Genomic DNA, 24,898 nt, shown 5'->3' with positions numbered 1-24,898 from the left:
GCAGTGATTTTCAAAATGAACTTTTTCTTCTTTATGAACCATTTATCAGCTTTGCCATGTAAATTGTGCTTCACTATCACTGTGCTAATAATAACTCCATGAAAACAAAATCCTGACAGCTGTGAGCATTAATCATTTAGTTAGACTGGAATAATCATAATATTCTATTGAGTGTTGTGAACCTTTTTTAAGATTTGCAGATTAAATAAATATTAACATTTCTGACGGGATTACTACCTTTCCCTTCAGTCTCTTTTTAATTGTATAAGTCTGTACTTTTAGCATTTTCATACTTCCTTTATAAATCCTGTAAATGTAATAAATTATTCATTTTTCATAATAAAGTTATTTTTTCAAGCTCACTTTTTTCTTTCTGTTTTGCTTATGAACATGAGTTGTTCAAAAAGACTACTACTTCTCAAAGGTGACTTATAATAGTATAAGAAATAGTTGAAGTGTGTGTGTGTGTGTGTGTGTGTGTGTGTGTGTGTGTGTTTGGGGAGGGGTGTATGAGACTTGTACTACAATGGGGAGAGAAGTGCCTTAGTTAAACTGAAATTACAACACTTTCACTGATATTGATTGTGTTGCTTTTACCATGTGTATTTCATTTAAAAAAAGATGTCTATACAAAAGCAGCCATATGATTATTAAGGTTCTCTACATTACAATCAAAGCATACAATATTGTATAACCAGTCATCATACAGAATTTGTTGAAATTCCTAATTGGCGACTCTTCACAATATTGGGAATAAGTACACTGAGAGCATGGAAAGTCTGAAACCCTTGACCACAGAAGTCCTAATCATCAACTCTATATGATATCAGGAAAAAATATATCAAGAGCATGGAAAACCTGAAATCCTTGGCCACAAAAGTCCTCTAATCATTGACAGTATATGATATCAGGAAAAAATACATTGAGAGCATGGGAAGTCTGAAAGCATTGGCTATGGGTAGGAAACCCTACCTTCTTAGCAAAACCATGCACAAAACCATGGGCAGGCCCTGACTAAACCCCATGCCTCCTAATTCCTCCATAGTAAAATACACATAGGGGAACATATCTCTCAACTGTCCAGGTTTTCGCAGAATGTCCAAATTTTTGGCTCATATTTTTGGTCTGTTCCTCAAAAAATTTCTGTTTTTCTGGCAAATCAATGGGATGATCTGAGGATTAAAATCACCAAATAATAACATACGCTTGAGTTTCGGACTTCACATCTTAAACAAACCCTGTTACTCTAGCAGCTTTCTAAGTTTATAAGAGCAATATTTAAAATATGTCCCTATTTTTGGGTCCCCCCCCATTTTGTTGGGCTTTGTCCAGATTTCTTGCACTAAGAGGTTGAGTATGATAGGGAAAAAAGTGGGCAAATATAGAATGAGACTAAGTCTTAACTGAGACATAGTCTCAGTTAAATAAATAATTAATTAAAAGTAGTAGAATCTTAAATGTTTTTACTTTGCAGAGCAAATCTTGAACCACTGATGTTATGCTCTACAGGTAACATAAAGTAGCAGTTAACAAGCAATCACTGGGACTCTGCTGAATCATGTTGTAGGGTGCAGTCTTGTAAACTGCTTTCTGTTTCTGTCTGTATTTTTTCCCAATGTCGTACAGAGTCACCAAAAAGGACTTTTGCTGAACCCGGTACAATGACTGGTTGCATGATTTTGTATGCTTTGATTGCAATCTAGTGAGCCAGTTATTCATTTTGGAACCCTTTTTACTCCTGTGTTGAATAAATGTTTTGAATTTATTAGTAGGCTGCCTTGTTAATGTATGGTATTCTTGTGCTCTTAAATAGTGCTGTCTTACCAATAAATTGTGGTATTTTACTATCTTCAGAATAATTGTTTTCAATATTTATTGATAAAAATACAAAGGGAATAATGAAGGTATTTATCTTATGTAAAATATCAGATTTTTGACACATAATACATATATGTGTGGTTTGTGTGATATATGAAGTTTATGCTGTATCTTGTACTATAGGTTTAGGAAACAATCATGTAATGAAACTCAACCCAAAAACCTACCTTATAAGATATTTCATACAGTCATGAATTTCAGACCTCACATATTCTGTTTGTGTATGCATATATACATACATACACACACACACACACACACACACACACACACACACACACACACACACATATATATATATATATATATATATATATATATATATATATATATATATATATATATATATATGGGTCTACTTTGTTTGACTGAAAACACATTTCACTGAAACTCATTTCGTCAAAGCCTCATTTCACTGAAAATGAATTGCCTGAGCACAATTCACTGAAAGCTCACTTCACTGAAAACTCATTTGACTGAAACTCATTTCGTCTAAACAGGCATATGTCCAGTTCCCCCACTGCAGTGTGATCCTGGAGTATGTATGTATAGATATATATATATATATATATATATATATATATATATATATATATATATATATATATATATATATAAAAATGCAATTCTCCAACACACACATACACACACACACACACACACACACACACACACACACAATACCTAGAGTTCTAGACAGGGAAACTTTTATACACTAGAGAATGAGTCTTCTGATGAATGGCAAAGCCACACTTTACAAAACTGAATCTCACAGATATTTTACTTTTTTACTCTTTTTTTGATAGTGTCAGTTGTTTAATGCATTTTACTGGTGCACTGAGGCTTTTGTAATGAGTTGCCAGTTTTATAAATTAGTTAATTTTTAATTAGTTTCATTTTAATCAATTTACAACAGGAGTCAGATAAGGTTTGATATTAATACAATTTCTAATTTGCTAGCAGCAATCAGCGTTTTATTTTTATTATTTTATGTCTTTTTATTTTAAAATTAATTTAATGTCTAAGGTTTTTGGGGAAATATCTATTTTCATTGCTTGACTACTCGGCTGAGATCTGAACCTTATAGCTGCGCCAGTGGGGAGTCTGATTGGGGATCAGGAGAGAAATGGAGAAACCAGCCACAAACTGACTGTGATCTCTGCTTGCTCTTAAGGGAAATTGTACTTTACTGTGTGTGTACTTGTTACCCTTTCCAATGTGCATGCCCCACCCTGGTGTTAGTGGTGAGGATTGAGGCTCCTTGATTACTGGGCCAGTGCATGTGTGTCACAGCACCAATGGATTTTTCTTATTTTAATTGACTTATGTGTGAGTGTGTGTGTGTGTGTGTGCGCGTGTGTGTGTGTGTGTGTGTGTGTGTGTGTGTGTGTGTGTGTGTGTGTGTGTGTGTGTGTGTGTGTGTGTGTGTGTGTGTGTGTGTAGAATGAAAACTTTTGATTTAGGTTTTACTGATGCCACTTAAAATTTGACTAGATCAGGAGATATTTAGTAGGACTAATGATACTCCAATGAATGAGGTAAACTTTTGATGACATGCCAGTAATGATTTGCCAGGACTTTAGGTAAAAACATGTATACAGTGCATCAGATATATATTTTTGTTGCACCCTTTGTTTGGATCTACTGTTATGATATGTGTGTGTGTGCGTGTGTGCGTGTGCGTGTGTGTGTGTGTGTGGGGGGGGGGGTCTCTTTCCATCTGTATATATCTATATCTATATCTATTCCATACACACACACACACACACACACACACACACACACACACACACACACACACACACACACACACACACACACGTATGTGTGTGTGTGTGTCATATGCACATACAAATGCACACATGCATACATACACAGAAATGTGCAATAAATACATATGTATACATGAAATATAAATATATATATATATATATATATATATATATATATATATGTGGGGCTACATTGAAATCCCAATGCTCATATGATCAACGGTCATATGCCCAAGACAAAAACAGCAAAATATCAAAAACACAATCATCAACATTTTCCAGGGTAAATAAATGCTTGCCCAACATGCCCTTTTCTCCACTATAGTGCAATCCGTGAGCTGGTATATATTTAGATGTGGGGGTGGGTTTTACTTACCTCGGCATGAGTTTTGTTTATGTTTGGACAAGTATGTACGTACCCTGGGAAAACATCAATGTTTAGGTTTTTGAAGTTTAGCTATTTTCATCTCAGGCATATGACCGTTAATCATATGGGCATTGGGATTTCAAAGTAGACCAATATATATATATATATATATATATATATATATATATATATATATATATACATACACACACACACACACACACACACACACACACACACACACACACACACACACACACACACACACACACACACACCCACACCCACACCCACACACACACACACACACACACACACACACGCACACATACTGATTTCAATGTAGTCCCCTTAATGGAATCACAACTTTATTATAGATGATTTCTTAAATCTTGTTATATTTAGTTATCAAAAAGAATAATGTCCTTCTGTCTTTTGTATTCATTCACCAAATTTCGTAAAAAAAAAATCAAAAATGCCATTTCCCTAGCATGTTGCAGAACAAAAACTATTTATTATGGGCTGTATTCTGCATACTAAATAGACTTCCAATGAAGTCTGGAACAATGCACCATCAGCTGCTAAAAGGCTCTTCTCCTTGGCTACTGCCACACTATGCTACATCTGAATATTTGTTGACTCAGTGCTACTGCATTTTGCACACAGTATTATAGCCATGTTTCTCAGCACATGCATTAGTGAGCCTAGCATGATGCACATGCAAAGAATCAGAAATGTTACCTGGCTTTCATACTGATGGAAGAAAAATAAACACAATTAGTGGCTTAGATTTCAGAACATCAAGAATAAGAAATCATCTGTAATGCAAAACTGAATCTACAGAATGGTCTACACACTGTAATAAACATAAAATATCAAAACATTAAGGCTATTTTTTATCTAAACAACAACAGGCACATGAAGTTGCTTTGTAAAAAGCTGGCAAGATACAGTTTTTAAAAAAAATGAAGCATGTGGTATTAAGTCTTAGTAGCCAGCAGTAAAAGATATGCAGTACAAAGAAAACCGAGAAGGGAAAGGGTGCAACACTGAGCTCTCTTACACTGAATACAGTGTCACTGCAAAGTTGGAATACTCTTGGAGACAAGTGGACAAAATAATACTAAGCAAGATAATCATTCCAAATGACTTCTTTTGTTGCTACTTAGTACTCAACAACCCACCCACCCATTTATCTGAGAAATGCAGGCATTGATGCATTTGTATTGCAGACGGACAGCAAAAACATATTTTTTTATTAACAAATATATATATATATATATATATATATATATATATATATATATATATATATATATATTTATTTATATATATATTTGTGTGTGTGTGTGTGTGTGTGTGTGTGCACGCGCGTGCATGTGTGTGAGTTTATATGCATATGTGTCTGTGTGTATGGATCTTTTTAATATACATATATACATTTCAAACAGGTGGATTTAGTGTGCATTTTAATGTGCAGATTCCCAGTCTCTGAAATAAAAACATAAGCTTAAACACATTTTGCAGTGCATATTCTAAAGTTTCAGCAAATGCGCAGGCAAACCTTTTTTGCAGTATTCATGATGTGACACAGAATATGTAAACATTTGTATTACTAAGAAAACACTGAAAGCATATGGAAGCAGGGTCCTGTCTTCACATTTGGAACTGCTTCAGGAAGTTTGAAGACTTAGTTTTCCTGTTGACATACCAGTCAATTCATGCACGCCCACAAAAAACTCCCCACACACAAACAGTGAATGTAGTTCTATCCTCCTCTGTGAGAACTGTACTCGACATCTTTTTAAACAGAATGCCAAAGAGAGAATACAATGTAGTTTACTAGAGCTGTATCTACAAGAAAAGCAGGTTTATTTTGTATTTACAGGAAAAGACCAAATGGGCAATAAACTTTTTTCAGTGGAGGACGGGGGAGAAAAGGTCCAACATATTACATGAAAGCAAAGCAATAGCATATAGCAAATATAATTATTTGATATCGACTGTCATTTTTACAAGTACAATATAATATAACAGAGTTATAAAGGTCGCTGTTTGTACAAGTATAACACAATACCATATCATATGGACAAACCAAAGAAATAGTAATATTGTCTGGTGAAATAAATTAGTTTAATTTGTTTGAATTAGAAGAGGTGATGAGAGTGAGATAGAAGCAAAGGTGATATAAGAAAAGAAAATACATGAATTCCAAAAAGAGACAGTGGTTTGCTAAAAAAATAATTGTTAATAAATTGACAAAGAGTGTCAGAGATGAGAGAGGGTGAGGATAGAAATATGTGCTACATTCATACCAGCTCTGTTAAGCCATTGCTATGATTCACTCTTCACTGTAATATACTTAGAGTCAGTGGATTGAGAAAGTACAGTTGTGTAAAATCTTACCATAACAGTAAATGACCTCAACTTCACCGTTGCAGTATTTATTACAACTGGTGACTTCCTGCTGTGAAGCCCACCATCTGTCCAGTTTACCAAAGTCTACCATTGCTTTAAGGCACACTGAACGTCACCTACATACTCCTAGTGTAGCTTATGGCATAAAGGTAATATTTAGGAGTACCATTCTCAGAACTGATTGCCCCATTAGGAACAGCAGTCTAAGGAAAACAAAAGGGAACCTGCACATCCAAGAAGTAAAAGATTAGGGGGATGGAGGGAGGGAGTGAATATTGCAGCAGTAAAGGCAAGAACATCTACCATTATGATATGATTTTACACAACTGTACTATGTCCTTACATTCACAGCTGTAGCATTTGTTACAAATGGGGAGTGCCAAAGCTAAAGAAGAAACCTGGGAGGAGGAAGCAGCAAAGCCCTCCAAGAAGCCATGAAGAATGGCAGCAGCAAACCAGCTGTAGCTCTGGAGATCCCATCCAACTGGTAATGTTTGGTAAAGGTATGCACAGAAGTCCAGGTAGCAGCTTCAAGAATAGAATTAGCATCTAAGCCTTTGAAAAAAGCACCAGAAGAAGCCACAGCTCTAGTGGAATGAGTCTTTATAGAAGGAAGGCTCTAACCATGAAAAGCGTAACAAAAATAAATAGGCTTTAAAATCCAAGTAGAAATAGTTTGGTTGGAAACAGCCAAACCTCAAGACTTAGGATGAAAGGAAACAAACAACTGGTCAGATTTTCTGATAGCTTTAGTTTTATCCAAATAAAATCTGAGCTGTCTATACACATCTAAGCTATGCAGCACCCTCTCACTGTCAGATTGCAGAGAGGAGGAAAAGTAAGCAAATTAATAGACTGATGGACAACCCATTAATCACCTTGGGCATAAAAGAAGGATTAGTATGCAAGGGCACCCTGTCTTCATGAAATATCAAAAAAGGTGGACAAGCCATAAGGGCTTGCAACTCAGACACCCATCTGGCAGAAGTAAGAGCTAATAAAGAACTGTCTTCCAAGAACTATTTTGCAAGGAAGCTGAAACAGCAGGCTCAAAAGGAGCCTGAGACAGTTTTTCCAGAATGAAATTAAGATCCCAGGGAGAAGGATGAACAGGCTTCCTGGGAGTTCTAATATTAAGTACACCTTTAAGAAATTGCTTAGCCTCAAATCTGGAAGCTAACAGGGTAGTTAAAAGCAGACAAGCAGAAATACCTGATAAGTGGGCCGTAAAAGAAGCATAGGCCAAACCAGCATTGAGCAACTCACACAAATATGAGAGAAGCAAAGTAACATCCATAGAAAGTGGGTCCAGGTCATGAGAACGACACCAAATAGATAACCTTTTCCATTTAGACAAGTAGGATTTCATAGTAGTAGGTTTCCTGGCCTCCTGTAGGACCTGCAGCACGTCCTCAGAAAAAGGTATCTATGAGCAATCAAAACCCTATCACCCACAGTGTCAATTGCAGCCTGGACAGATGGGGATGGATGACAGACCCCTTGTCCTGTGTGAGGAGATCCACCTTGTGAGGTACCTTGTGATGATTGTGATGATTGCCCCTGGCTAGATGCAGAAGTAGAGGGAATCAGTGCAGTGCTGTTGTGACCAAAAGGGAGTTAGCAACAAGATTTTGAGAGCATCCTGCTGAATCTTGAACAGGACTCTCGGAATGAAAGGATGTGGAGGGAATGCATAAAGAAATATCCCTTTCCAAGAAAATGCGAGGGCCTCCACCTTCCACACGAGATGACCTGGGGCTCTGGCTCAAAACAGAGGAAGTTGTCTGTTCAGAAGGAAGGCAAAGCAATCTTCTTGAGGAGTACCCCATTGGTGAACAATGTCCAGAAACACATACCTGTGAAGCATCCATTCGTGGGATTGAGTGAAGGTCCTGCTCAGATTGTCTGCCACAATGTTCTGCTCTGAAGGAGTATACACTGCCTGAAGAGTAACTTGATACTTGATAGCCAGATCCCATACCAGAAGTGGCAGCCAGCAAAGACGGTAAGATCTTGTACCCCCCTATTTGTTGATATACCACATAACTATGGTATTGTCTGTGAACACCTTGAGAGGCCCCAGAGAGAAAAGAGAATGAAAGGCCTGAAGAGCCAGCATAAGAGCTCTCATCTCTTTGATGTTGATGTGTTCCATCTGTTGACAATGGGACCACACTCCCTGCACCCTCAGGGAGCCAAACGTTGCTCCCCATCCCACATCTGAAGCATCTCTGAACAGATCCCAAGAGGGAAGAAGAGGTCAAAAAGGTAGCTCTGGATTCAGAGACAAGTGCTGAATCCACCACAGAAGTTCTTTCTTGAGACATGGGAGAAGATGAAGTGGAAAGTCTAGAGGATGTGCATGCTGAAGCCACACCGACTTCAGAAACCACTGGAACTTGTTCATTTGGAGTTTGGCCAGTGGGATCATTGGAATGGTGGAAGCCATGAACCCCAAAGCTCTCAGAAATTCCCTGGCTGAAATGGAGGCCAGGGGAAGAAGGGTTTGAATGAAAGAAATGAGAGTTAAGGCCTTTGGAGGAGGCAGGAATGCCAGCACTGGCACCATTTGAATCCTGCAACCCAGAAAGACATAATCCTGAGAAGGAGTCAGGGAAGGCTCTGAGGAAGAGAAATGGTAAAAATGAAGATTTTGCAAAAGGACCTCTGCAGAGGATGCCTGAATCAGCAGATTGTCCATATAAGGAAAGATTTGGGTCCCTTGAAGCCTGCAAAAAGCAATCACAGGAGCAAGGCATTTGGTGAATACCCTTGGGCAGTAGAAAGGCCAAAGGGCAAAGTACAGGACTGAAAATGCCAGGAAGCAACAGAGAAAGGCAAAAATCTCCTAAAAAGAGAATGGATCAAAATATGGAGATAAGCATCCTTCAGATCCAGAGACAAAAGAAAGGCCTGAGGGAGCAAGAGAGGAAAACGGGACTGAAGGCACAACATATGAAAGGAAGGCACCTTCAGAAAGATATTTAGATGAGAGTGGTTTAGAATAAATCTCCAAATACATTCTTTTCTGGGCACTAGAAACATTCTTGAATAAAACCCTTTCCCCCTTAGGGGCACAGGCATCTCTTGAATAGTACACTGAGACAAGAGGTCTCAAAGAACCTCTGGGAAATAAAGAAGTTGTGCCTGAGGAGGTTGAGTAATGCCCATAAAAGGAGGGTGGGAAATATAGACGATTAAGTACCCCTGCCGAATGATTGACAGAACCCAAGACTCCTGGGTGACTTGAAGCCAAACAGGAAGAGAAAGAGGAAAGGTGAAGAGAAAGAGGAATGTGGCTGGGAACAGGTGGATAGTCAGATGGCACCTGATTTGTTAGGAAAGGAAGGCTTTAGAATCCCTGCAATCTGGGTAGCCTTAGTTGGAGTAGTCAGTTTACCACCCTTTTTACCTTTAGAAGGAGGGCGAGATTGCCTACGAACAAAGGCTGGCTTAGAAGGGTAGTTTTGTGAAATTTAGGTACAGGAGAAACAAAGACATGTTTAAGCTCATGTAAGGTCTTCCCCTTGTCCTGAAGAGACTTAAACAAACCAGCAGCCACTTCCCCAAACAAAAGTTTATTATCTAGAGGAGCATCCACTAACTTAGCCTTAATATCACTGGGTAAAGGTTGAAGCCAAAGCCAAGAATACCTCCTCAGAACTGAACCAAAAGCAGCAGCCCTAGAAGAGGTATCTGCTGTATCATAACTACATTTGACAGAATGATGGACTATTTAAGAAGAAGTCCCAAGCAAGGAAAAAGCAGAAGATTTACTCTCAGAGTCTGGAAGATCAGAAAGAAGCTGACAAGCCTGAGAAAGAAGAGCCAACACATACCTAGATTTATGGGGCTGATAATTAATAGCCCTAAAAATTAGTGTAGCTGAAGTGTAAACCTTCTTACCTAGTCTATCCCCTCTTACCTAGTCTATCCCTGGTTCTATTGTCCTTGTCAGAAGGCAGTAACTTGGATGAAGGAAGCAACTGAGATGGCTTATCAAAAGCTACAGACACCAAAGAGGGGTCAACAGCAAGATATTTAAACAAAAAGGAACACTCCTCTGGCACCCTAAAAAAACCTGTCAGACTTCTTGGGAGCAGGGAGCAGAGAATTCGGTACATTAGAGGTATTGGAAATAAACATCCAGTAAAGCAGACAAGACAGGAGGAATAGCTGCAGGTTTGGGAGATTCCATCTGCAATAATTCATAGTACAGCTTATGGATATCCAAAACCTGGGCACAATCCCACTTAAAAATTCCATCATCCTAGAGATTGTGTCCCTAAAGGAAATTTCCTCAGAAGGATTATCTAGAGTATGAGAGTCCTCCTTCTCAGACCCGTAGTCTAAAGGAGAAAGAATCTAGGTAGAATAAGAAAGGTATTCGTCATCAGAATCCACTTCAGAAGAATTCAATTTATTTATTTATTTTATTTATTTTACAGTTTGTTTACCAGGATAGTCCAGTGGGCCAAGAAGAGCAGTTTTCAATGGAGTCCTGGGGAGAAAAGCTCCATGAACAATAATATAATATGAAGACAATGCATTTACATTTATGTAATACTATTGAAGAATGATGGCATTACACAACATGACAAAAAATCCACGATTGCAGTGAGAATACAGTCAAAAAAGCAAAAGGTAAAATTAGACACACACACACACACACACAGACACACACACAGACACACACACACACACACACACACACACACACACACACACACACACACACACACACACACACACACACATAAAAAAGTCAATTAAAATAAGAAAAATCCATTGGTGCTGTGACACACATGCACTGACCCAGTAATCAAAGAGCCTCAATCCTCACCATTAGCAGCAGTGAGGGGCATGCACATTGGGAAGGATAACAAGTACACACACAGTAAAGTACAATTTCCCTTAAGAGCACACATAGATCACAGTCAGTTTGGGGCTGGTTTCTCCCTTTCTCTCCTGATCCCCAATAAGACTCCCCACTGGCGCAGCTATAGGGTTCAGATCCCAGCTGAGTAGTTAAGCCAAAGCCTCCAGTACCCTCTCTGTCCAACCAGTGCTTCATGTCTGACACACACACACACACACACACACACACACACACACACACACACACACACACACACACACACACACACACACACACACAGTAAAGTACAATTTCCCTTAAGAGCACACATAGATCACAGTCAGTTTGGGGCTGGTTTCTCCCTTTCTCTCCTGATCCCCAATAAGACTCCCCACTGGCGCAGCTATAGGGTTCAGATCCCAGCTGAGTAGTCAAGCCAAAACCTCTAGTACCCTCTCTGTCCAACCAGTGCTTCATGTCTGACACACACACACACACACACACACACACACACACACACACACACACACACACACACACACACACACACACACACACACACACTTTGAGATTTGGTTTATATACAAACACACAGACACTCCTGAAGAGGGCTGGCACAGGTTCTCTAGGTATGTCCCTTCCTGCCAGGCTAAAAGTTAGTAATCACTGCCACCAACTACTCTTATCAGCTAGTAATAAGGTCCTTCTCAAAGGGTGACCAATTTCACTGTGTAATATTACTGTTATCCAAATAGTAAGTGTGACCCAGTGCTAAAGCTATTGGAGTGGCTTGCACAGTATCACCAAATACATGCAATGTACACTAAGAGCTTCAATTATCTCTACACAAAACAGCCACAGTTGAAAGGTTTAAAAATATTTAATAAAAACACAAAACAATACTTATTACTTCAACACAATAACATTACAGTGTTCAGAGATCACAGGAAAATGCTTTAAAATAATACTGTAGAATAGTCTGACATAAATATAGAAAACAGCTAGACTAATCTGGCTAAATTTCTATCTAACTCTAAGAGAATATTAAGATCTAAGATCCTACTCGCAGAGCAATGGCAGAGTGCTGGTGAGTTGACGTCTTCAGACAAAATCCAAAATGCTCAAATCTTTCTCTCTGAGAAAGTCTTAAATTGATAAATACCCAGTTCTGCTGAGTCATTTCACATTACATCATTTTTATCACTTCTTTAGTTCCAAGGCTAACAGAAACTCAAAATGTTCATTTCTTAGTAAGCTGCACCTGGCCAGGAAGCCACAGCAATAAAAGACATTATATATGTAAAACCTTAGTAATTATCTCTTAAATCAAGACAATAGAAAGAAGTTCTTGGTCCAGACATCCTGTCTTGGAGTTTGAGATCAGTCATACAATGCTTGACTTATCAGCTTTCTTCCAGCAGAGTGCACTGTGGTTACATTTTTGAAGCTCAAGTACAACATACAGTTTAATCCTGCCATATAGCTCTCTTTACATTTGTAGAACAAGCCTGTGGATTACATTAACATTTACAATGACACAGAGTTATTTACAAAATTGTAGCTAGCTAGGTTGGCAGCCTTCACATGTGCATGTTCCTGTTAGATTTGTTACAATGTGAAATAACACAGGGTTGACATTGCAGTTTTACATGAAATCTTAGCAGAGTTAAAGTAGGATGGGGGATAAGGGGTGTTAATTGTTGAATGTAAGAAGGGTGGGACAATAAGAAAAAAGTAGAGCAAGAGTAGGAGTAAATGAGAAAAATGAAGATGGTAGCAGTCAGAGATGCTTAATATAGAAGAGAGAAGTAAAAGAGTGTGAGAAATGGGGAAAAAAGAGGTGAGTCATGTGGGATGAGAGCAGGAACCTTCCTAGAGGGTTTTGAGATGGGAATGAAGCAGGGTCTTAAAGGTAGAGTGGTCGTCTGTAGTACAAACAAGAGGTAGCAGGGAGTTCCAGAGGTGAGCTAGGGAAAAGGATAGTAGGTGTCTGCCTGGAGGATGAGCAGGCTTGTGCAGTTAATGAAAAGTCTGTGTATTGGACCTTAGAAGTCTGTTGGGTATCTGCATTTTGAAGGAGGAGGCAAGGGAGGGGCAGATGGAGGGATTAAAAATGAGTTTATGGGCATGAGTAAGTTGAATGTAGCTCTAGCCAATTTAGTTTGTGTAGGGCATTGCAGTGGTGGGAGGAGGATTTATAGCTGGTAGCAAACTTAGAAATTTTGTTATAACAGGAGGATAGCTTTGTTTTTTAGAGAAGATCGAAGACTGGTAAGAAGTTGGGCACCATATAGGAGAGAAGGAATGAGGAAGGTGTTAGAGAGTACAAGTTTAGTAGTGGGAGTGATATAGCGGTTATGGCGGTAGAGCATGCCTAGCTTCTGGTGGATTTTCTTTATATTGGTTAGTAGGTGGGTATCAAATTTTAACCGTTCATCATTGTGGATTCCTAGACTCTTTACATGGGAAGCTACCTCAAGAGATGTATTGTTTTGACTAGTAATGGACAATGAGTTCTTGTCTATAATGGTACTTTTTGAAGGGGAAAATAACATAATTTTAGTTTTTTTATGAGTTGAGTTATAGGTGTTTGTCTATCATCCAATGTTCGGTATAAGAGAAAGCATCCTGAGTTCGTTTTAAGAGAGTGGAGGTGGAAGTGGTGAAGCAGATGATCGTAGAGTCATCTGTGTATTGAATCAGTTTAGCACTAGGTATGTCTTGGCGGAAGTCATTTATGACAATGTTGAACAGATGGGGACCCAATATGGAACCCTGGAGTATGCCTGTAGTTGTATTAAGGGAGAAGGAGGTGTTTTTTTTCCATTTTACAGCTTGTTGTGTCAGAGAGGTAACTAGAAAACCAGTTGACAGAAGAGTGGGATAGCTTTAGATAGGAGAAGGTTATGGGAGATAGGGTCAAAGGTCTTTGGATAAGTCCAGAAGCAAGGTCCCGGGCTTAGTTGATGGTTTTGAGGAAGGAGAGGAGAGCGGTTGTGGTACTGTGGCCAGGTCTAAAACCATGCTGTGTGAGGGTAAGTAGGTGGTTGTCTGTGAGGTAGGGTAAAAGTTGATGGTGGATACACTTTCCTAGTCTCAATTTTCAATTCTCTGGACCTTTTAGGGGAAGAAGAGGACCAAGGAACAGCAGGAACTGAAACCCCTTGAGGAGGCCTGAACAACAGTATAGCATTAAATAACCCCTGAGTAAAGGCCTGTCACTCACTTTGTGGATGCCTAGGAGCAGAAGAAACCTGATCAGTTTTCTGTTTCTTTTTTAAGAGGATGCTTGTCTTAGAATCCTGAAAAAGCCCTGACTCAGGATGGCATTCCACAACTGTAGTAGGAACTTCTTCTCTAAAGAGAAACCACAGAACCCCTCTAGACCCCTCAGAAACAATCAACCGTGGTTCCACCTGAACACCCGAAATGGATGCCTGCAAAGCCTCGTTAGGCATGCTGCCCACGAGATCTTCACCGACCTCCAACACAGACATAGTAGAGGAATCTGACAATACAACCAGGCAAGTCTCCAGGTTTGTAATAACCTTGGGAGAAACTCCTGGCAGAGACTGGACAGTGGAAGATTTCAGCCTTACCTTATGTACCTTCTTCTTCCCTAATGGCTGACCCTCGGGGCAGGAAGTTCCATCCATAGCATCTTCAGCAAGAAGCTTAAGATGCTGATTCTAAAGATACAAAGAAAGGAAAGAAAGCCTACTATGAAGAGTTTTAGGGACAAACACCTGACAAATAGGACAAGACATATGGTCATGAGCAGCACCTAGGCAAAAAAGACACTTATCGTGGCAGTCATTATGGGGAATCAGTCTCCCACACTGGCATTTACCCCTAGATGACATTAACCAAACAGCACAAAACAATCAGAAAAAGAACAAAAATCCCAACAGGGTTCTTATCTGCAATGGTGAGGACTTCAGCAAACAGGAGTAATCACCAGAATGGCAACAAATAGAACAAAATGGACAGAGGTAATGGACCGATGGTGAAAAACAGCATTTGGACTGGCGGCAAAGTAGTTCTGGGGGTGGTAAGCCTGAATAGCACCTTTATGCCCTATTCTACTCAAGGAGCATGTACGTGACTTTCACTGTACCTTAAAGAAACAGTAGACTTTGGTAAACGGGCCCAATGGTGGTCTTCACGATAGGGAATCCCTATTTGTAATGAATACTGCAGTGGTGAATGTAAGGACATTCCTCATTTCAGAAACGCTGACCCCTACCAGCTGCTTATTGACAACAGCAATCAAACATACACACATGATCATTAATTAACACTTAATTTGCTCTGTAGCAAGCTGGATTAGCTAAAGGGATACTTTGCTTGCCCATATAAGTAACAGAATTTTGATAACTCTCACTGTGAACTTCTATTACCCAGTATGACTAATAACTTATTTTCGTATTCAAGACATAAAGATTTAGAGTCTAGTTTTAGTGTGACAGTCTGTTACCACAATCAAGATACTCTGACAGTTAATACAACTGACGGTACATTTACAGTGCGTGTATCATTTGTTTAGATATTCAGCTGCCACACCGTTGAATTTGTAATACTGAAACTACAATATTTAAATTATTCCTGTCCATACCTATCAGTAGTCTGTCAGCATACTTCATCTGTTTTGCTATATGACAAGTAGGAACATGCTTACAAGTTTCTGATGCATGCACCTGGTTATTTGTTACCCCCTCCCTCTCTCCATAATTTATCACTCACTCACTGTCTGGCATACAGGAAGAGGCACAGCTGATATGTTACTTGGTTGTAAAATGCTGTAGAAAAAGAACCACTGAGGATAAGAAACTCAACAAAGAAGCCTATTCTAAACAACTACTTTGACATATCACCATCTGTAATAACACTTTTAAATAACACACAAAAGTCTGCTGCTGTTTGCATTACTGTAGTGCTTTAGCCATCACTGACTAAATAATTTAGACATGACTAAGAAATGCAGAGCAAAATAGTGGTAGGAGTTTGCTTTCATTAAATACAGTTAACCTGCTGGCCTGATGGTGCAGAAGCAGACATTCATCTGTGCCTCCAGCAGTTCAGAAACATACTGGGGCTGTTGGGGGGCTTGGTTAGGGGTATGGAATGAAATGGAACCAGATCTCCTAATTCTGTGGGAAATGGTTGAGCAACCTGAATCATGGGGAGCCTTGCAGAACACCTCAGAGCAAGCAGGGGTTGGAAACAACATCCTGATGTCACTGCTCTAGCTGTTTCGACAGCTGGCGTCAACTAGCAGACTCTACAAGAATGACTTCTCAGCTCCATGCACACAAGTCTACTTTAGATCTCTCTCTCCCCAGGGCTAGCACTAAGTCATTAGAGTGCTGACTCCCCAGAGAGTCAGAAAACTTGCCTAGAAAAAGGTTATGTCTGGGGTGCTTGACTGTAGTAATAGACGGCCTGGGGTTAGATGTGCATGGAGATCAGAGGGCACAGTTATTGGCTGCATGGAGGTCGGGGGCAAGCATAGTAAAATAAATGAATCAATATTAATAAACAATTGTTGTTTACATGGTCATTGCTGTTTATTTAATGCCTGCATATTTTTTTTCCTCCATGTTGCAGCCCAGTAGCAAGCACCCGTGTTTTTATCTGGTCACACTGTGATCCAAACAGTCACAGCTACTGCTGCCAGTACTGGAAAAGTAGCTCCTCTTCGCATGCTGTAGTGACATATAGGTGATATACAGTCTGCAATGCTATTTGGTCTAATTCTGATTCCCTCATGGCAGACCTCCTGTGTAGATTAAACTTAAGCAGATAGCTTGCATGTATGTTCCCACTTAGGCCATCAAAAAGATGTGCTAGAGGCTGACAAGAAACTGCCTACAGCAGTCCTTCCACCTGGCCACCACTTGGGTACAGTGCTGTTAAAACTATTCAAGCATTCTCTGCACTGATGGCAGAATTGCATAGTGGCTGTTAAATCTCCCTTGCCCAGGGCTAGCCCTCTGATGCCAGAGACAATCTGAAACCCAGTCAATGGCAGAATAGTCAAGAACAAAACTCTCTGCCAGTTTGCTATCTTATTTGTTTTAAACAGCATCTAGGGTGCATTCTGAAATCTGCATTGTTGAAACTACTATAAAGTGGTAGTAGTATGTGCGCCTTTTACGCTGGAGTTACTTGGTCCATCTGGTAGTTTAACAGACAGAAATAAAGTTATTAGCTGCAGGTTTCATCCTGTCATCTTGTATTTGATAGCCTTAGCATCCATTTGCCTTGTTTGTGACTCTGGACAAGTAACTTAACAAGACAGTGTTCCTATGCATCCACTTAAAATATGCCTAAAACAAGATGGACACAAGTCGCTAACTAAACATATAAGTAAAAAATGAACCGAGTCCTGACTTAGACTTCCTTAGTAAATATATATTGCTTAGTGGGACACTCCCAACCACCATAACTACATTTTGAATCCATTGTCAGAGCAGACACACATCCCAAACAGATACCAGTATGCACAATACGGCAACTGCTGCTGTTAACCAGCATCCACACATCACACTGAGGTCAGACTGGTACACTCTATTTTGGTTACGGTTTTCTGCTATAAGTTCCTACTTCATATAAAGATGGCAATTTTCTCACAGGACCAGTCAGAGAATGTGCACTGTACCACTCAACTTCTTTCCTCAAGTATTCTGAAAAATTATAAAAATAATGGAGGGGACAAATGGCCAAAATCAGGGACAGGTTTTAAGTATTGTGCTTATAATCTTAGAAAATTGCTAGATTAACAGGTTTTGCATTAGCATGTATTGTCTGAAGGACATAAAGCCTGAAACTCAAATGTCTGTTATCCAGTGACAGTAATCCTTAATGTTTTTTCCAGAAAACTATAACTTTTATGATGAATGGACTAAAAATATGAGGCAAAAATCTGGATAAAATGTGAAATTCTGAACAGTTGGGAGGTGTGCTGTGCACATGTTTTTAGTAGATTTACAGAGTTTGCAAGGCAAGACCATAAACCATTATCAACTTGCCACACTCTTCCTCAAGGGGTATCTCCTGTCTCCTGGAGGGCAAAATAAATGAGGCCTAGAATGAATATACAGACATATATCCAATCAGCAAGGTTTCCCTTAATGAAAATGAGGATATTGCTTTGTTTTATTTTGCAGTGGAGGGTTATTTCAAAAGATGGAGGGGAGCTAAGAGTAATGAATCAGTGCCTCTAGCATGCATAATTAGTTAATGAAAATTCAAGTGTTTGTGAATGCGTTTCTGTAGTCGAGGTATAAGAGGTCATGGAGGTGTGGGTCCTAAACAGCATGGAATACCACACATAAATCATACCACAGAAATCTTCAAGACTCAGAGATTCAAGCCTTACTAGTTGAGGAGTTTTAGTCCAGTGATCTTTTTAGTTAGGAACCTCTGAGGTCCATTTAGCCACATAATGTTTCTCTAGATAAACGATAAAAGGTGCATTCTATTCTGTCTGGAGCGGGGTGCTGTCTATACTGTATGCTGCTGTCAATATTTGTTTTCCAAAGGTGATAATACTGTATGACTTTGTTTTTAATTTAAGCCACATTTTAGTATGTCATAGATTTGTATGGTTCAATCCTTGCTGTAGTAACGCATTACTGGGTGCTGAGTAACTGACAACCCCTAGCCATATCCCAACTGTCCCAAATTACTCATTTTTTACCAAGTTTTGGGGTCCAAATAATGAGGTGCCACGATTCCCGAGTGGCACCCCTTCATTTCTGATTTTTTTCTTTATTTTCCTTTATTTTTTAATTATTTTCTTTTTGTTTTTCACACTTTAGCTGACATCATCACTTGCGCGATGATGTCAGCTTGTCAGGGCTATTAGCCTGTAGCTCGCAGCACACGTATTTCCGGGTTTCCGGCTGGTTTCAAATGCTTTTGTGAGCAGGAACGGACAGTTTTATTTAGAAGTTCGTCTGGAAGAGCAAAGGATTTTGGATTTATGTTATTTAGCTGCCTGGGTGAAACAGAAGGATTTATATCGCTGGACTGGCTGTTTATTTACTTACTTGGAAGCTGCCTGGGTGAAACGCAGAGAGGCTGGACTGGCTGTTTATTGAAATGCAGAGAAGGGTGGGTCTGGCTGAACAGACGTATTGCAGAGAAGTAAGCTGCTGCATATATTATTTTTTTGTGTGTGTGTGTGTGTGTGTGTGTGTGTGTGTGTGTGTGTGTGTGTGTGTGTGTGTTTGTGTGTGAAAATGCCCCATATATAATACACCTGGTGGCTACAGGTATTTCAGGCTCAAAAGAGCCTAAAGTCCCTAGCCACCATCATTTCTGAGCTTTGTCCAGATTTGTTGTGCTAGGAGTTGAGAAGAGCTATGGTGGGAAGTGAGAACAGAATTTGTATTCCCCCATTATTGGCTTTGTTGTTTGTCCACGTTGTTTCTGCTAAGAGTTGAGAGCTATGGTGAGTGAGAAGTGAGAACTGAATTTTTATTCCCCCATATTGACTTTGTCCAGGTTTTTTGTGCTAAGAGGTTGAAAGCTATGGTGAGAAGTGAATTCACTAAATGATAGCCATTAAGTTTCAGTCTTTCTATTTTTTAGGAAATGCTGATTTGACATAGTGGTATGTTGCTCTGAATGTAGTGCATAGGGTCATGGGTTCAAGACTTGCCAGTGACATGCATGGTGGTAACAACATTTTATTCTAGCAACTTTTCAAAATTATACAAGCAATGTTTAAAATGTGTCCCTGGTTTTTGACTCACCCCCCCCAAAAAAAAAAAAACTGAACTTGAAAATAAGTGTGAGAAGCTGTGCATGATGGCTATGGCTTACACTACTATCATTCTATTTATAGTGTGGGTGTGGAAGTAAACTTTTATGATGGAAATGTTCTGAATTGGGCAGTTTTATCATTATTGGTTCATGCATTTTGTTTCATTGCCTACAGTACAGCCTACTGGAAAAATGTTCAAACAATAAATTCAAAATGCGCTCTAACAAGTATGTTGCATTATACAAGGAATATAACTTAATAAAGTCAGGAAGGTGTATCAAAGAAAAGAACACATATATGTTTCTTGTTTTGTGTGTAAGGGGCCAATGATTTGAAAACGGCCCAAAGGTAATCTTTATCCATCACTGGCCAGATGCATTTTCTTTGGACGTGGTGTTAGTTTCAATGCTATTTCAATGAATGTGAGTTTCAAGGGCAAAGACGTTTTAATGCCAAATCTATTTTCATTCAGACAGTATTGCTTTGTTTAGCAGATGTCAAAATAAAATCCAAATAATCATTGTATAAGTAAAGCAGTATGCACACATTAGTGTTTATGGTAAATGGGGTGAAATCGCCAGGTAATGGGATATAGGAATGGCTGCAGGGGGTCAGCGGTGCCATATTTTGGTTGTCTGTTCTTTAGTTTGCTTTTGAAAGTTGATACCCCACAATTCCATTTGGAATGGGTGTGGTCACATAATTATGCATGCAAATTAGATGCTAATCAGCATACCGATTTGTACCTATTTTTCATGGGCCTTGTCCAGATTTTTGATGTTTCCAGGTGTAGAGGTATGCCCCTAGCCTTCAGACATCAGCAAATTTAGTTAGCCATCTCTGGGTTTTGAGCTTCAAGATGCCAATGGCATCCCATGACTGAATCATGAGGAATGACACTAGCAAACTTTTCTTTCTTGGGTGGCACATGTTACTTTAACTATGTGGTTTCTAGTTAGAAGTTACTTTGCTGTTCATCTTACTAAATAAGGCCTTTACATTTAGGCCTTTACATTTATTTACAATTCAAGCACATGGGAATAGTTTCAAAAACTTTGGCCAAATTCAGGCACACTGCATAAACTGCAAGCCACATTTTACAGCTTTAGTGACATTAAAGACATTTACTAAAAGTAGTAGACATGATCCCCCATTGACAAAGTCATATTGTTACAGGTCTATCAATAAGATTTTGATATCGGAGCTTATGAAATCAGATAAAATATGGTCAAAGGCTTTGCAAATTAGTCTTGTTGGTCTTCTGGATCTATACATCCCGGGGTCTGATATGGGCCCCCTTTACTGAGTGACATAATGAGAGCCATTTTTCATACCTCAGGAGCATACCCTGTGTCTGTGCTTAAGCTGAGCAATCTTAGGAGGAGTTCAAAAAGGGCATGTTTGGCATTGCTAATTAAACAGCCGGATGTGTTGCTGGCACCCTAAGAGGTGTTACGTTTAGCCTTAGAAAGTGCAATTAAGATGTGTTCCATAATAATTTTGGTAGGGGAAGTACTTGGGGAATTTGTGCAACTTCAATGATTGCTTCTGGTGTTAGGTTGGTACTAATCTATGTGCAAGCAGTATCTTTATGAACACATTCAATGATCCCATTATGAATTGATTCAGTGCACTGCTGTGTGTAATGATTCCATTATGAATTAATCCAGAGCACTGCTGTTTATTATTTCCTACTCGTCTAGTGCAGTTTGGCATTAGATGCCAAGTTTAACTTGTGTTATGCCCCTTGGAGTTTTCTTATGGCAAATTTCAGACTGATCTTTTCCATACAGTCTTTAATGTAAGCAGATTTTGATTAATTACAGGCCTTAATTATTTTTTTCTTTTTATTATAGAGCTTAGTACTGCAGTGGTGGTGCTGCAGTAGCGTTGTCGCCTCACAGTAAGACATTGACCTGTTCGATTCTCAGCTAAAGCGTCTTCTGTGTGGAGATATGAGTGAATGGGCGTACCTTCGTTGAAGGTTGTGTGTCAGGGCTGGTAACTCAGCACATAAAAATCTACTGCCAATCATTAGCGGATCGGAGTTCTGCTGTGGCAATCCCTAACCAGGAAAAGCCGAAAGACACAACAACAGCAAGTAATGCTAGCATTCCACGAAAGTGCATTACTTTTATGTTTCCAAATATATTTGTTTCTGATTAGAACTGCCTGGTTTATGCTGATTGTTATATGGGAGTAGAATTCATTCACATAGGTTCATATGTTCATAGGTAGGTACTTGGCTATTGGTCCTAGGGCCTATATAAGCCTAGCCAAATGGTACCCTGGATTTTGCCACCCAAGAAAATTATTTTCCTGTGCCCCAATCAAGCAGAGCCACAGACATGATCCCCGGGGTGAATTTCCTATCTTCCATCCAATCATCAAGATTTTTCTTGAAGAGTGCTAATGAGGAGCTTTGTTTGATATAGATAGGTAGTTTGTTTCAGGGTATGGAAAGTCTCTGGGACAGGAATCTATCCCTTCAGCATGTTCTGTTTATTGTGGTGACAAGGTTTACGTCGCTAGAGCATGTAGCTTGGAGGGATTGGGATTTCTTTACATGGAGCATGTCCAACAGTTCTGGGTTTGACATAGCTTTGTATATTAGGCAGAGATCGCCTCTGAGTAGGTGATATGTGACAGAGTAAAGCTGGAGTTTTTTGAGATGGTCTGCGTAGGGCAATTGTTTGAGGCCGGTAATCCTCTTTGTGGGGTATTTCTGTGGCCTTTCCAGTTGTTGTAGATGTCTTCTGAGGTACATACCAAAAGGGGCGTTGTACTCTAGAATGGGTCTAATGCGTGATGAGTAGAGGGGAACAATGACCTCTTTTTTCTTGGATGAGAAAACCTTTTGTGATGAGGTGTGCCACGTAGAAGGATTTCCTGACTACTATGGTGATATGATTATCAAAGGAGAGACTACTGTCTCTTATCACACTTTCGGTGTTAAGTAGACTACCGCCTATGTGGTAGTTCATGGGTAAAGAGTTTTTACCAAAAGGGATGATAATGCACTTTTTGGCATTGAGCTTGAGGCCATGGCTTTGACACCCTGCATCTGTCTCCATGAGGCCCTTTTGTAAGATGTTCGCATCATTAGGAGTTTTGATTATGGCTCCTAGTTTGCAGTCATCTGCGAACTTTGTTAGCCAAAGACCTTCTGTGTTAGCCTGAACTTCAGAGAAGTAGATACCAAACAGGAGAGGACCTAGGACTGAACCCTGTGGTTCTCCACTTGTCATTGGTCTGAAGTTGGATTTAGAGTCTGCTACTTTCACAGTGTGGGTTCTGTCAGTGAGCCAGTTGGCAACCCATCTTGTGACATAGGGATTTATACCTAGTTTAGTGAGTTTGTCTATAAATCCAGAGTGGAGGATGGTGTTGAAAGCCTTGGCGAGATCCAGATAGGCTGTGTGAACCACCTTACCCTCATCTACGGCATCTAGGTGACAGCTAACTGTGCACAGAGGCTGTTAATCTTGCAGTTGAATATTGAGAACTCATCTATAGTGTACATAGGTTTAAAGTCCTTTAACTCAAAGGTAGTTGTTTTGTTGTGGTGGGTCCTGATTTGCCATTAGAGTTGACTAGAGAAGAAGATACTGTAAGACTAGTGCAAGTACTTGCCATATTAGTGAGAATGGGGCAAGAAGATTTTGACCCCTAGAGGGCTGGTTAACTATTTGTACAAGGGAGTTAGCTTTTATGAAGTGTAGGACTCTTTGGATATATTCAACCTTTCTGCCATGGGAGCTCCAGTTAATTGAAAGATAACTGAAATTACTCATCAGAAGGTTTATTTTATTAATAGTAGTTCATGTTGTCTGGGGACAAGGAAGGCGACCGACAGCAAGTGATGACTTGATAATTTATCATATATAGGGTAATTTAAACTTCCAGACATTCTGTTTGTGAGTTGCAGAGAAATAATTCTTTGAAGAATACTGATACTCGCCCACAGTTTCTAGCAGGTATGAATGCAGAATGGGTTCTCGAATCTGGTAAAGAGAGTGTCATGTTTTTTACACTAAAATATTGAAACAGAGTCTCTGTTGTAACACAGACATGAATGTAGGAGTGTTTCAAGATCCAGCAAGTTATTGTTAAAACTTCTGGCACTGAGAAGAGTGACCTGGATGTGGTATGGGCTGGAGTTTAACTACTAGCTTTGTGTTATACTGAAATGTTCTGAAGGCTGACTTTGTCTAAAAAAGCACCATGATATGTGGAATCTGTGTAACAAAAATGCAGACCCTTCCTCAACAAAGCAAGTTGGGATGTCAGTCATCTTGTCCTAATCTAGCACATACTGGATATTTATTTAGCCAATTGTTAAAGCTATGTATCTTCTCTTTGTATCAAAGTATTAAATTGTCATTCAAATCAAAGAGTAAACAGGTCATACAGACAATCCATTCAGTAAAAACTGCAAAAAACCCCCCAAAAAACAACCAAGATAGAGTTTTAACTGTTTAATACTTTAAACGTCCTGGAAAGAAGGCTCATGGGATATATGCAAATGACCCTTTAAGGACTTGGTTGTTAGCAAATCTAGACATTCTTTTGTATGTTTAGTGTAGTTTATTTTACAGGGGGAGTACAGAATCCAGCGAGTAGGTGAGCAGAATACATGAGTTAGCAAAATTAGTTTGTTATTGCCAGCCTGGCATTATCTGTAAGGAACATCGTAGCTTTATGAAGCACACATTTTCGGAGACAGTTATAGCAGACAAATAGCTGTTCAGCATTACTAAAGGACTTTGTTCTGTAAGGTAGCACCTGAGCTGCCTGTGTGCATCCATGGTATGTAGAACCTGTTTTCATTT

The 24,898-nt window shown here is 39.4% G+C and overlaps 1 protein-coding gene across 13 annotated transcripts in view; it reads right to left on the bottom strand.

Moving 5' to 3' along the window:
• Nucleotides 1–24,898, bottom strand: part of LAMA2 (laminin subunit alpha 2) — a 4,753,606-nt gene that overhangs the window by 583,148 nt on the left and 4,145,560 nt on the right. For 9 of the 13 annotated variants that reach the window (XM_044064325.1, XM_044064371.1, XM_044064333.1 and 6 more), the window contains one exon: nt 4,759–4,770. The exons of the other annotated variants lie outside the window; for them this stretch is intronic. In XM_044064325.1, coding sequence (XP_043920260.1) covers nt 4,759–4,770 — 12 coding nt within the window. The remainder of the gene's footprint in view (nt 1–4,758; nt 4,771–24,898) is intronic. 13 annotated transcript variants of the gene reach the window in all.

The sequence above is a fragment of the Protopterus annectens genome, chromosome 1.part0 (assembly GCF_019279795.1).
Source record: "Protopterus annectens isolate FY-2018-M chromosome 1.part0, PAN1.0, whole genome shotgun sequence".
NCBI lineage: Eukaryota > Metazoa > Chordata > Ceratodontiformes > Protopteridae > Protopterus > Protopterus annectens.
Note: the sequence above shows the minus strand (reverse complement) of the source record. Positions and strands in the feature narration are given on the sequence as shown.